Source organism: Alosa alosa, chromosome 9 (genome assembly GCF_017589495.1).
Source record: "Alosa alosa isolate M-15738 ecotype Scorff River chromosome 9, AALO_Geno_1.1, whole genome shotgun sequence".
In the NCBI taxonomy this organism is placed as follows: domain Eukaryota; kingdom Metazoa; phylum Chordata; class Actinopteri; order Clupeiformes; family Clupeidae; genus Alosa; species Alosa alosa.
Genome location: NC_063197.1, coordinates 10,771,119 through 10,785,296, shown reverse-complemented (window position 1 = coordinate 10,785,296; position 14,178 = coordinate 10,771,119). Strand labels below are relative to the sequence as shown.

Genomic DNA, 14,178 nt, shown 5'->3' with positions numbered 1-14,178 from the left:
CACATACCTTATGGATGTTGCGCTCTATGTTCAGTGGCAGATTGAAGAGGAACTTGAAGCGCTGAAGGACATTAAGGGCATTCCGGGTGGAGTCGGCTCGGTCTTTCCTGCCCAACACCTCCTGAAACAGAGCGTCCGCTGTATCACTCGCTCCTACACAGAGGAAGAGAGGAAGGAGAGAGAGAGAGAGAGAGAGAAATAGGGGAATAAATCATTAAGCGTTATCTAATATCAGACTCCAGAAAACCATATGTTTGTTTTACGTGTGTTTTTTACGTCTGTAACCCGTCTATTTCTTCTTACCGTATAAGTATAGCTGATATGGCAATAAAGTTTTTGATTTTTTTAGTTTTTGATTTTTGTGTAAGATTATGTGTGCATGTATGTGTGTGTGTGTGTGTGTGTGTGTGTGTGTGTGTGTGTGTGTGGTGTGTCTCACGATTCAGGACGTTCTCCAGGCACTGGGTCATGGAGCCCCCCACTTTCTCTGTCCCGTCAGACTCCAGTTTCTGATGGATAGCTGATGAGGAGTTAAACAAAAAAAATTACTCATAATTCACACAGTGAGCATGTGTATATGCGCTGGTCTGTCCATGTATCTAAGAGTCAGTCAACAAATGAAGAGTTTGGTTCCAAAATGATATATCCTCCATTTTAATGAATTTTATATATCAATTATTTTTTATTATTTTGTTTTCCAAGTAATTTCAGTGGAAATGTAACTGGGTATTGTTATTTGATTTATCTTTACTCAATCAGAAACAACAGAACTGCAATTTTATTGATATTACTTGAAATATTACACTTCATTATGTAAATTTGTGATGTAAGTATGTGATTCTGTGCTCTGTGTGTGTGTGTGTGTGTGTGTGTGTGTGTGTGTGTGTGTGTGTGCGCGCTCACCAGACAGGGCATCCTGTGCTTCAAAGAATGTGCTGAGGCCTCCTTTCACGTAGGCCAGACTGCCCTCATTCTTCTGGGTGGCCTGCTTCTTCAGAGTCCCTGATGCTGAACGCAGCTGGTCAAAACTGTATATTTAATAATACCATAGTCTATTACATTTCATACTATATATTTAATAATACCATAGTCTATTACATTTCATACTATATATTATGCCATTGTATGCAATATATATTGTGCAATTATAATCATGAGTAATAAACATGATTTGTTCTGATCTGAATGGTCTCTATGTAAACACTCTATCAGATGAAATGGAATGCAATATGGGGCTTCAGCTATTGACAAGGAAACTACCATATTTGCAATAGTTACCATCATAAATGTAATTATTCTTAATACCTATTATCGTAATTGACTAAATATTATAAAAAGAGCTAGCAACTAATTATTAAATGTGTTGGTGATCAATATTGAAGTGAAGACCTGGTAGAGGAGTGGTTCTCAATCAGGTACCAGGTGGCAGAGAAGTTCTCACTGGTGAAGTCTCCACTCATGCCAGGGAACATGCTTTCAATGTCTTTCAGAGGCACCTTCCCCCTGGAGAACACACACACATACATACACACACATACACACACACACACACACACCTTTATACACAGTCCGTTTGTGTGTGTGTGTGTGTGTGTCTGTGTGAGTTGAAAATGTTTTGTGTGTTGGGCAGGGGTGGGTAGAGTACTGAAAATCTATACTCAAGTAAAAGTACAATTACTCCCTTCAAACATTATTTGAGTAAAAGTAAACATTTCCATCTGAGAAATCTATTGAAGTAAAAGTAAAAAGGTACTAAATTAATAAGGTAATAAATTACTCAAGTAACAAGTTACTTTTCTTTTTATATTTTTTGATGGCCCTTTAAAGGGATACAAAAGTATCTTTACGCCTGTTTGCTTTTCTCCTCCTCTGTAGGCTAATCATATAGGCAACCATATTTTAACACCCCAATTCAAATATATTTTATTTAATATACTTTAATATTATTTGACACACTTCTGTAGGCTATCTTGTCATAGCCAGAATAAGCATTAAGTGTCTACGGATTTAAAAGCAGTCACTTCCAAACCCATTGCCAGCTGATTTTTCTCCTTTGCATTGCTAGAATTCTGATTCGAACTTCACCATACAGACAATGTAACCTAAGTACCTATATTTAGGCTACATATACACTAGGCATGTCTACTCGGACAGAGCGACAGAGTAGGCTATCTTTTTTTCTCAGCCGACCGTCTCTGTCATGTCCTGCACTTGAGGCTACATAAATGAATGCTAGGTTTTTCTTACTTGTGTGCTCGATTTCTAGTGCATTTGCTTGTAAATTAAGTTATAGGCCTACTTTCCTTGTCCAATGTGATTGTTGAACGATGCTGGCCAGAAATGAATATAGGCGAAAGTTTCCGTGTCATGTCATACCTCTCGTCTCGTTGCTACTCTGGCAGTCTCACTAGAAGATGCAGCAGTTGGCAGGACATCATTGCCTTAACTGCTGTTAGATATAAATAAAACATCTACTTCAGTGTAGTAGGCTAGGCTACAACATGGTCTGAGTCTACTTAGGCCAGTCATTACTTTTATAATCGCAGGGCAACGTAACAATGCATTTTGAAGCCCTGTTTCTTTTCTCCCACGCCGTTGTGCACTGAGGGAGGGGTGCACTTTTCTCCCTCGAGATATTTTCTCCTCCCATAATAAACTTGTACTAGTAACTAAAGGCAATTGAAAATGTGCCGGAGTAAAGAGTAGATTACTGGCTTAAAAATGTCCTTGAGTGAGAGCAGAAGTACCGTTTTGAAAAAGGAATATGGAAAGCTGCCGCTCCTCGAAAAAAATACTGTTTTACTCATGTGCGCTACTTGTAACGCTTTACTACCCCCCCCTGGTGTTGGGTGTGTGTTTTCTTGTGCATACGCATGTGTGTTTGTGTGTGTTCTTCATACTTGTCTATGTCTATTCCTAGTGGGTTGGCCGGCCGTAAGGAGAGGGGAGAGATGCCTTTATTACGGTCTGTCCGCATGTCATAATAATTCATCTCATCCACCCACACCGCAGACTGGTCCAGGATACCTGAAATACACACACACACACACACACACATTCACAACCACACACACACACACACACACTACACACACACACACACACACACACACACACACACACACACACACACACTTCAGGGATCAGACCATATTTTCGTACATGAAACTCATTTACATAGAGAGAAAGCAAGAAAGAGGAAGACAGAAGAGAGAAAGAGTATGAGAGTGAGAACACGTACTGTGCAGTGCAGCTTGTGCACCTTGAAGCTCACTGTGCACTGTGCAAGAGTTTTGTGTGTGTGTGTGTGTGTGTGTGTGTGTGTGTGTGTGTGTGTGTGTGTGTGTGTTTGTACGTACCGATCCTCTCCGGCTTGAGCACCTTGAAGCTGACGGTGGAGGTGCCGGGCCCTCCGCTCTTTGTGCTGACGATGATTTGGCCCTTGTCATCTTTGGCTGGTCCCACCCGGCACACGATCTTACTGGCCGACATCCACTCCGCCGTCAGCAGGCAGTTATGACCACAAATGGACAGGCCTGATGGACAAAGGCATTTACATTTGTACTCATTTGGTAGGTGAAAGAGACAGACGGGCAAATTGCAATTCTGCTTCCTGTTTGCTACCTCAATTGAAATGCAAGTGAAATTCAAGAATTGAATTGGAATTTAAGAGCCAGTTTCAATTCAATTCTGGAATTTTGCACAAGCCTGATTGGGTGAATGTATATCAGGGTATTTGCGTGTGACTGACAATGCAAGGTTGAGGGTCAAATGTTGAATTCCCTCATAACTTAAACATGCATGTGTTACCCGGTGAATGTGTTTTAGACTACATTTGTGTGTGACTAGCATGGTTGAGAATCAAGGGTTGAACTTGTGTGTGTGTGTGTGTGTGTGTGTGTGTTTGTGTGTTTGTGTGTTTGTGTATGTGTGTATTACCAAAAAGGTCTGCAGGCCCAGTTCCCAGGTTCTCCCCTCTAATGGTCACTTTGGTCCAAGGTGCCCCTTCATTGGGAGAGATCCCCGTCACTAGGGGTGGCTGTCTCGCCCGTGACATTGCTTCTCTGAAACAGAGATATATTTTTAAAAATAATGACAATTTATATTAATTCATATTAACTCATCCACACAGAATGTGTAAGATGACTTCATTCTCTTGTTTCAGGCTAATTGAACTTGGCAAAGAAAGACAGGACAATGACAAGTTACAAACCCAAGGTAAAGGCAAAATGCACATTACGTAACTCTAACGAAAATATTTTAAAGACAATGACATTATGTAAATATCCACCTAAAAACTGTGGTATGATGGTCCACAAAAGCGGTTTTCCGGTGTGGAGTCCAATATTGTCAGGGTGTGTTAATGGCACCAGTTTCTCACAGTACATCAGGTGACTGAAAAGGCGTGTGTGTGTGATCCAGTTGACTACCAGACTGACAATGCTGTGCTGTTTTTTTTTTAACAATGGATCTAGTTAAAGATACACAGGCTGTTACACTTGCATGTACTATGCTTGCATAAAAGTGTGCGAGACACACAAACACACACACACACGGGTTGATAGCATATTTTGACTTGCTCTTCGACTGTGACTCCCCAGGTGTACTGATATGACAAAAGCATTCCAAATACAGTGAGGAACAGAATAGAAACAGACATGGAGAGAAAGAGAGAGGATTGAGGGAGAAACAGAAAGAGGGATTCTGATAAGAAGAGAGGAGAGATAGACAGAGGAGGTAGAAAGAGAGAGAGTGACAAGAGTGGAAAAAGAGGTTCCCAAAGTTTATAAGTCTGTGAGCTTTCACACCGGGGCGCTTCAAGGCTGAATGAAAGCCTAAAGAGCCTTAATCTGCTTGAGGGCTCACACACGTACACACACACACATGCAGGCACAATTCGAACACACACACACACACACGAGCACGCACGCACGCACACACACACACACGACACACAGATTAATGAAAGGAGAAGTGAGAGCTCTTAAGAGGCGAGGCGCTTTTATTTGCATCTAACAAAAGGGAGTACAGGTTTAATCTGCAAACATGCACAGACACACACAGACACACACCAAATGTACATAGCGTAGTCTTCTATAAATCCCCCACACAAACAAGCTAATATTAGACACACATAAAAATAGGCTATAACTCCACATGCATATGTACACACACACACACACACACACACACACACACGAGGGCATGAAGATATACATGCAACATCTTGCACACCAAAAGGCTTGTAACTGTAACCAACGGGCAGGAACATATAAAGTAATCAGAATAAAATACAAATTGTTTTTAGCCTGAAGGCTCTATATATGATGACATGACACAACCGTTTCAATCAAGCTTCTCACAACAGCATCTCAAACTATGAGAAGCACTGACCAGGAAGAATATTAGAGAAAGAAAAAAACCTCTAGGCTAGTCCAATTAGGTTATAACAAAATAATGTATAATATTTTATAATAAATGTATTCGTTTTTTCCAGAGGAAAGGAACATTCGAAATAACATCTCTTCTTCTTCTAGATCATTTCTCCTAGAGATAGGCTGATTGAGCTCCATCTGCGAATTGAAGACTTTTGAACACTTTTTCATACTTCATTTCAGCTTCTAAGAAACAGGCTACCCTTCCTCTTGTCTCAGCCAAGTCCAAGTTAAGATCAAGATCTTAAAATATAATTTTTACAAAAAAACCCCCAAATCCACCCACTTACAGATCTACACGTAGCGCAGTAAGAGTAATACAGCTGAGAAAAAGTTGTTTTGGTCCAATCAGCATTTTCTATTGCACATGAGTGGAACACAATACCATCCCATATTAGAGACAGGAAAACATACTATTCAAATCCAATGTAAAGAAGTGGCTAATCAGCAACCAGACCTGTCAACATTGAACAAAACAAACACAATACCACACGGCTAACGACTCTGCTTGTCAGTTCTGGTGACTGCATACTTACCATTCCTGCCCCATGCGCTCTTTTCTCTCCTTTATTTCATTATGGTAGGTTAAGTTTATTTTCATTTGTTTGTAATATTTTCATAATACGATTTATGTCTAAAGTGTCATTTTATCTTTTATGTCAACAATGATGTGTGTAGTTTCTTTTAGGCACATCTGGCCTGTTAACATCGGCCAATAGACAACAGATACAAAATAGCCATTTTGGCTAATGCTAATGTCCATGTCAAAATAAACCTTAAATAAATAAATAATAATAATGAGTTTATGCACTTTATGATATCTAGCAGCCATATCAAACAATTACACACAATGTAGGTTACATAACCCTCATCGTCATACTGCACACTACAACCATAGCCTTTGTCTTAACTCACTCAGTGTGGTTACATGCAAACAAACAATCAGAGTTCACTCCGATTATAGTCTTGTCATGTACTCCAATTGAAATCCAATTTTATGAAATCAGAGAGGATTATCTGAATTAAATCATTGATTAAATCTGTCATGTAACTAAATACTCTGATTACAATTGGAGTTTATAGCAGTTCTAACTGTCTATAGATGCATAAATGATAATAACTATATGTACTGACTGATCATTATGGTGCTGGTGCTCATTTTAAGATAAGCAACCAATCAGTCTGGTGCTCATCATTTACTGTTACACTATAAATCAATATGCAAGAGGCAACAATGTGTGACCAAATCTTCAAGTCTCATAGCCTGGCTAGCGCCACCACTTCTCAATGAGACGTGGTCTGGGAACCAAACGTTCATTTTCTCGTATTTGAAAAAAATGCCCAGATCCGTTTATTGGGTGCCACGGATGTCTATCAAATGTGTCTGTGCATAGCTCATCATCGTCTTGCTTTCCCCCCTGTTCTGTGATTGGTTCCCTATCTCAGGCGAAAATTTGCTCCTTGGTCTCCAGGCTGCCTTAGCAGCGTGAATCAAATCGCGCGCAAGGCAGCATGGGAACACCCAGGCTACAAGTCTCAAGTCTTTTTCACATTTCGGTCTATGGACCTTTTCCACAGCGGCCATTTTTGACATGACATGTATGGCAAGCCCCGGTGTTACTAATGACATTAATTAATAAGGTTCTGATTCTGTTACTTCATTAAGATATTTCTTAACATCAGTGCTTGCTCTGCTATTTCATGTCAAGATGGCTGCTGTGACAAAAAGGTCTATTGATTTTCTTTAAACTTGTGTCCACTGGTCATACTACAAAAACACACACACACACACACACACACACACACACACACACACACACACACACACACACACACACACACACACCATCCAAGCCACCTTAGCCATGACATCAACCACATTAATTAAATCAAAGGACAATAGAAGACACCTGTCAGTTAATTACATCCGCGACGCGTGCACCTGATCATCAATCAGGCAATCGCAACTCATTCACGTCCGAGTTGTGTTTCCATTTCAAGAATATGCGCATTTGCGTGGGTTTCCATTCACTGTGTTATGAACATTATGATAAAATGAACATGTGACTGACACACAGATAGATAAGGTGCTACGTGGCTCAAGATGCCCAGATAAAGAACCCCAAATAGTAAGTTCAGCAGGTAGGGCTGATCTTGGGCATTCGAAGTCATCCTCTTAATAGTTACGCCCACATTTATCCAATACAACATATAATGTCTCCTGCAAATTCATTATCTTGTAGATTATTCACTTAATCTCTAGTGTGATTATGATCAGGTGTCACGTAGCCTGGTTAGCCTAACACATTCAAATTGGCCATGGCCAATGTCTGGGTTCTCCCAGGCTAGATGTTACGAGAATCTAACACATGAATGGTTGGAACATGTTGGCTTGACAGATCTTGTCGTTGTTTCCAACCAAACCGGAAACACTCAACAACAGTAGCCTCCAAAACAATTTTTAAAAATTAAACCACTAAATTTCCCAGATCAGTTGTTTTTCTCGTGAACTGTGGGGACATATCTGGACTTGCCACTACTCCCGTCATTATTATTGATGACTGATCAAACAAGTTAACCACACTCTCAGCTCATCTTCCTAACGCTAGCCAGACATCCGTTTCATTCATGTTGACTTGACTTTGTTGAATGTCAAACACCACGGCAATAGTAGGCCTACAGTAATTAAAACAATGAGGCCTAACTATATTAACAAATTACATTAACATGACATTAAATCAATGCGCTCATGGCTGCTTGGCCGCTTTATTGAGCTAGCTCCAGCAAAAATACAACTGGGTGTAACCAAAGTCTTTGGTATAACGCTATGGCTCGCTAGCTAAGGATTGATTGGCGGCACTTTTAATGCAGAATGACATTTTTCCCTGTAGTTTCCCCCGACTTCCAGTTTGCAGACATTTTTGACGTTAATGATGGCATAGACTAACTGTTCGGTCACACGCATTATGAAATGTCAACCGATTAGATTGGTCAAAAAGCTAAAAACAGTTAGCTGCCTGGCTAGCTATTGTTGACGCCTTGAAATAGGCCAATTTATCGCTTATATCCAATCCTATCCAATGTTACAACATCAATAGAGCGAATATATGTGTTGTCGTACATGTGTGAATTCATTTTTTTTTGTGTGGAGTAAAACAAACACAGGAACTTACATTTTTATGAAGCTACAATTCCAGCTTCCTCTTCTTCGAGGACTGTCAGTAACGTTATTGCGGAGTTGGGTGCATTAGCGCCGCCTCATGGACTGATACGGGCAGGCAGCGGCAGCTAAATTCAAAACGCTGATGTGTTTTTCCTTCATGAAATGGTGAAGCCCCTGACTCGCACCACAGGCATAGCCTACATATTTTTTTCATGCAGGTTAGCTGCTATGAGCATCAGGGGTGTAGTCAGATGGAGGACCAAGTGTGGCACAGGGCCCTCTAATGGTTCCCTCCAGAATCCATTCAATCACCTCAAGAGCCAGAGATGTCATTGGTGGGCTTTAAGCATTAAACGTCAAGAAGAAGAATTGTTTTCCTAACCAAAACAAATATTTTACTTTGCTTTGAGGCCAAATTACAACAAGCTATATTTAATTGCATACCGGTATTATTACATCAGTGTTGAGGAGAGATTAGACTCAAAATCAGAGACATTGTGCCCTTACCTGGCTACCCCATAATTTCGAGAACCACCACTGGTGAGCAGCTAGGCTCACAGCAGAGGTAAAGGCAGGACCCCTCAGAATATGCACATCTTTACTTTAAAATAGAGGATAACGGGGTAAGTTGAGCATATGGGTAAGATGAGCCACCCCTTTTTTCTAGGAAATTATGTGACAGCATTTTAAGGAAGAGGGAATCATTCTTTACTTCACAATATGTGGAAAGGCACATGGCAAAGCACATGGCAAATGTGGTAAAAAAAAAAAATATGTGAAAAATATTATTTTTTGCTCTCCAAGTGGATTCCATTCATGTCCAGAGTTAGGGCGATTTAGAGAAAGTGTGAATAGAACAACATTGAAATGCATTACACCTCAATTGGTGCCCTTTTAAGCTATGATGTGAGGGCTAAACAAAATCATGAATGTAGCTTGTTGTGAGAAGCATTTTCTTTAATGGTGGTTGTGGGGTAAGATGCGCCACCAGGGCTGGGGTAAGTTGAGCCAGCTAACTAGTACTTGTATTGCATCTAGATTTTGAAGTTTGTCTTGATTTTGTGACCTCATTCTATGGTTTCTAGTGTTACTAAGAGCTAAGGAGACTATAGGCAGCAAATTAATCTGACTTATTTAAGTGAATTAATTGGGTGAATTCAAAGGTAACAGGTGACAGAAAATTGTATAGGCCCTAAACATGTCTTGGCAAATTTTCAGTTGAATTCACAGTTAAATGTCGGTGTTTGTTTCTGTTTGCAGAAATTAAATTCCATTCAAAGACAATACGGTGTTTTACCTGAAATCTTTGATGCCCAACTTAGCCCACAAATAGGCTCATTTTACCACATACCACTTATCACGAGACCAACTTTTTTGCAGAGCAAATCTCTTTACCCCTATAAGTTATCAAAGAGTTGTTGATTACAGAAGTTGTAGAACACTTTGCATTTTTGTTTGGTGTGGAGGTTACAAAACAAAATCTCTTTGACACATTAGAATGATGAAGAATGTAAAAAATGGCTCATCTTACCCCGTTCTCTCCTATGTGTTTTGGTCGAGTTTACACACACACACACACACACACACACATATATATATATATATATATATATATATATATAGAGAGAGAGAGAGAGAGGACCAAATTAACTAGGCCTACCACTCTTGTTGGAGGAAATGAAGAGGGGAGTGGATTGCACTGATTAATGTTTCATTAAATTTTTTCATTATAGCAATCTCAAACCAAATGTGCATTTATGAGGAGGGGGAGAGGACAGGGATATGTAGTTCTCTTTGTGTTAAGTGTGTGTAGTTCTCTCTTTGTGTTTAGTGTAGTTCTCTCTTTGTGTTTAGTGTGTATGTATGGAGCATCAAGTGTGACAAACATTTTTTTCTGTCCTTCACATCTTAATCTAGGCCTATAAATGAATTTAAAGGTGATACCAAGTTGCCTTTTAACTGTATTAACAAAGATATGATATAAATGCAACACATTTGTTTTGGCGATTTTCAAAAACTGAAGTTAAATATGTAAAATTCTTGCACACAAAATCATCTCTCAAATTATGTTCACAAATATAAACCATTCACCTGGACTAGTTATAAATGGCCACTCTAAAATGTGCACTTTTATCACAGACCACAACACCACTGATATGCACCAGAGCTGAACTGAATGTTAAGGTGAAAGACTCACAGATAGATTTGACCCAATCTGAATATAGGTGAAAGACTCACTGATAGATATAACCCAATCTGTGAACAAATAAGCCTTTTGAGACCATGTAGTAGAAGGCTTAGGCTAGATCTTTTATTTCAACTCATGAAATGCTGGAGTGAGGAGTGACGCTTCACATCCAACAGCAGTTACTTTAACCTGTAAGATTTGCCCGCTTATGTCTGTATAAGTATAAAGGAGGCGAACTTTTAATCATGCATCCACACTTTGAACAGGCAAATGCTTGGCACCAGGGCTCGTCATTGCCCTTGGCTACCAAATTGTTACAAGTGGCAGCAAGTTTGTCGCCCCTGGTTGCCCTGTCACAAATATATTTGGTTGGCTTTGGCAACCAAGAGCTCATGCCTGGTTGTCAAGCTGGCAACCACAATTAAAATTTAACATTGAGCTCTGCTTGGCACGGACTTGTGTCAGTGAAACAGATCTCTTTCATGTGGTCTTACTGGAACTGCTTATATAATAAAGGTGTGTGTATGTCAGGAAGGAAGCCATTTGTGTACAGTATGTCACACTGTGTTGCACTAACCTGCATGTCTACCTCAATAAACCTCTAAATGAGAACTATGACCTATATCCCTTATCTGTACTCATTCAGACAGAAATAGAAAACGCTGTGTCCTTACCTTTTCCTTAGAATGATTATTGATCATAGCACACACACACACACACACACACACACACAAAGGCAATACATTAATTAATCATAAACATAAATCTAGACTCAATGAGCTTACTTGCCTTATCAGCCTCACTTTTACCTGTGTGTATATATATGTGTGTGTGTGTGTGTATGTGTGTGTGTGTGTGTGTGTGTGTGTGTGTGTGTGTGTGTTTGTGTGTGTGTGTGTGTGTGTGTGTGTGTGTGTGTGTGTGTGTGTGTGTGTGTGTGTGTGTGTGTGTGTGTGTGTGTGCGCGTGTGTGTGCTGTCATCGAGTATGGGGAGTGAACCCTTGGAGGTGATTTATTGCTTCCGTATGCCTAATCACTTCCTGTTGACTAAAACCATTAGGTTTTCAAACCTAAGGATGTAGTGATATCAGTGGGTAATATTTGGAGTCATTGGGTAATGGACCAGAGATCACTTTGTTTGAACTCCCTGTTACTTGGTTATGGCCAGATAAAAGATATTGATTAGAGTATTGAATTATGTTTTTGAAAGCTGAGCTTTTGCAGTTCCACAAGGACCTTAGTTTCCTTAAACATATCCAAAAACATACAGAGCACCCTGTTTCAAAATAGATTCCACATATGACCCTGAAATACTCCTTAAAATGTAACACTGCGATAACATTCGCTTGCATCCATTTATCTATAGTGCTCTGTTTGAAATGTTTAAATCCCTTACATTGTACAACATAAACCATGGGCCCTATCATGACATTCTAAAGTGCATCGTCACTCATCAAAAGTCTATTCAAATTTAGTAGGATGTCAAGTTCACATTGGGAGGGGCTTCGTTATCAAACGTGGAGCGCATGGCGCAACAAGGTTTTCCTAGGTTTTTTAATCAGTCATATGGGTGTGTTTGGGGCGTAACATCATTTTAAACCAATGAGAATAACATCTGTCATTCCCTTTAACGGCGTAACACGCGATCTGTTTCGACCTCACTCTGACCGTCACTACGGTCTAAAAAAGGAATGATCACCTTCGTTCTGCCTATCACCGAGACCATATGTCAACAAAGTCATGCCCTCCGGAAGCAGAACGATTCGAGCTTGTAAATAGCGGAGATTGCTCCCGGTTCAGTCTCTCACCTTGATCGCCTCATCTGAGACCTGTGTGATGCGGGAGTACGTACTTTCACTGCTTTCTTGCTTTGACTGTGTTTGTTAGTCTGCATGTGGCAGTAACCTGTGTTTTTTTTCAGGAAACTTCGTTTAACTTTGTTTAACTTTGTTTAACTTGTTGACACCTTTCCTGAGTTCACCCCATACCGCGACGGAGGAGGGCTAGTGTGAGCCTGCTGCCTGCGTCAAGGCACTGCTGCGGGCTGCCGCTTCAGTGTTATTTTCCTTTTTGTGTGTGCCAAGTTTCTACTGTGTACCTTATCTGGCTGTTGTTCGCGGCTAGTTGGGCTTGGTGTGAGCCTGCTGGGTGCGTTTGGGCACCGGCGTGGGCCACCGTTATTATTTCTGTTGGCAGCTGGAACCTGTGTGGGCCTGATCAGCGCGTATGGGCTCGGCGGCTTAGGGGCTTAATGTTACTGTGTGCTTCTTGTTAGCTTTGTTGTTGTGTGCTAGGCTACTTGCAAAAAGGTAAGTTTAGCTGTTTGTGTCTGCTAGGTGCAGTCTTGCACGAGGTGCGGGCTGCTGTGTGTCTTTTCTCCAGTTGTCCACTGGTGTACGCCGGCGATGCGTTCACAAGACTGGTGGTCGCCTTCTTTGTGCATCTGTTGTGTACCCGTGGCTGCTGTCCCGCGAGCTAGCTAGGCCAGTGTGAGCCTGCTAAAGCGTGTCCGGTCCGCGCTGCTTCAGGCCACGGGTGTACTGTATTACACCACTGCTGTATCTCTTTACGGGCTGCTGCTTGCAGACCCAGTGCTTTAATGCGGCCAAGGTAAGTGCCTTATTGTATTGTATTGTGTTGTATTGCATTGTGTTTTTCTGTGGTAGGCAATGGCGGCACACTACTGCAGAGTCTGTAGGGCCATGATGGCCCCCAATGACGGGCATAGAGAGTGTCCCGCTTGCCTTGGGGCCGCCCACCTCCTGGAGGATGTGGACAGCCCCTGCAGCGCATCAGCACTCTCATAGGCATGGCCGTAAGCATACGCACAAGCGTAAACGGCAACATGAGTCCCCTTCCAGGCATGATCAGGTGGAGGTCCCTGGACCTGCTAAGCGCTCGGCTCCAGCTGCCGTGACCGAGGGTAATGGCACGGAGTCGCTTCAGATTCTCTCAGCTCTCCAGGCTCTGGCTAGGAGGATGGACAGGCTGGAGGGTCTCCAGGGCACGTCATCCCCTTCTCTGCCCCCTGGCCAGGAAGGTCTCTCCCCATCCAGGCCTGAGAGCCATGGTGCGGATGTTGATCTGGGTGATGTGGATGTGGATTTGTTGTTGTGTTGTTGTCTCCATGCCCCTCGTTCTACGATCGATGACGTAAGCGGGGACGGCCTCCTGGATGAGCTACATTCAGACATGGTGCAGCCAACTGATGAATCCACGGTGCCAGGGGAGGTCCCCGTCGGCTCCTTGATGTCACGGGTGTTGAGTTCCTCCAAGATCCTGGGTCTTTCAGGCCCCTATGCCAGACATGGCTTCCCTTGGGGGGTGCCTGGGAAGGCGCCTCGCACAGCAGCCCACCACCCTGTATACCCGTGGCAGTGGATTACACGAAG

The 14,178-nt window shown here is 41.7% G+C and overlaps 1 protein-coding gene across 2 annotated transcripts in view; it reads right to left on the bottom strand.

The window, feature by feature from the left end:
- The window catches only part of exoc2 (exocyst complex component 2), a 24,356-nt gene extending 15,674 nt beyond the window's left edge, over positions 1-8,682 (bottom strand). For both annotated transcript variants that reach the window (XM_048252568.1, XM_048252569.1), the window contains exons 1-8: positions 8,609-8,682; positions 3,940-4,064; positions 3,360-3,536; positions 2,901-3,027; positions 1,390-1,503; positions 904-1,028; positions 440-520; positions 8-153 (exon numbers count right to left, since the gene is read on the bottom strand). In XM_048252568.1, the coding sequence (XP_048108525.1) occupies positions 8-153; positions 440-520; positions 904-1,028; positions 1,390-1,503; positions 2,901-3,027; positions 3,360-3,536; positions 3,940-4,057 (888 nt within the window). In that variant the 5' untranslated portion in view covers positions 4,058-4,064; positions 8,609-8,682. The remainder of the gene's footprint in view (positions 1-7; positions 154-439; positions 521-903; positions 1,029-1,389; positions 1,504-2,900; positions 3,028-3,359; positions 3,537-3,939; positions 4,065-8,608) is intronic.
- Positions 8,683-14,178: the final 5,496 nt, after the last annotated feature.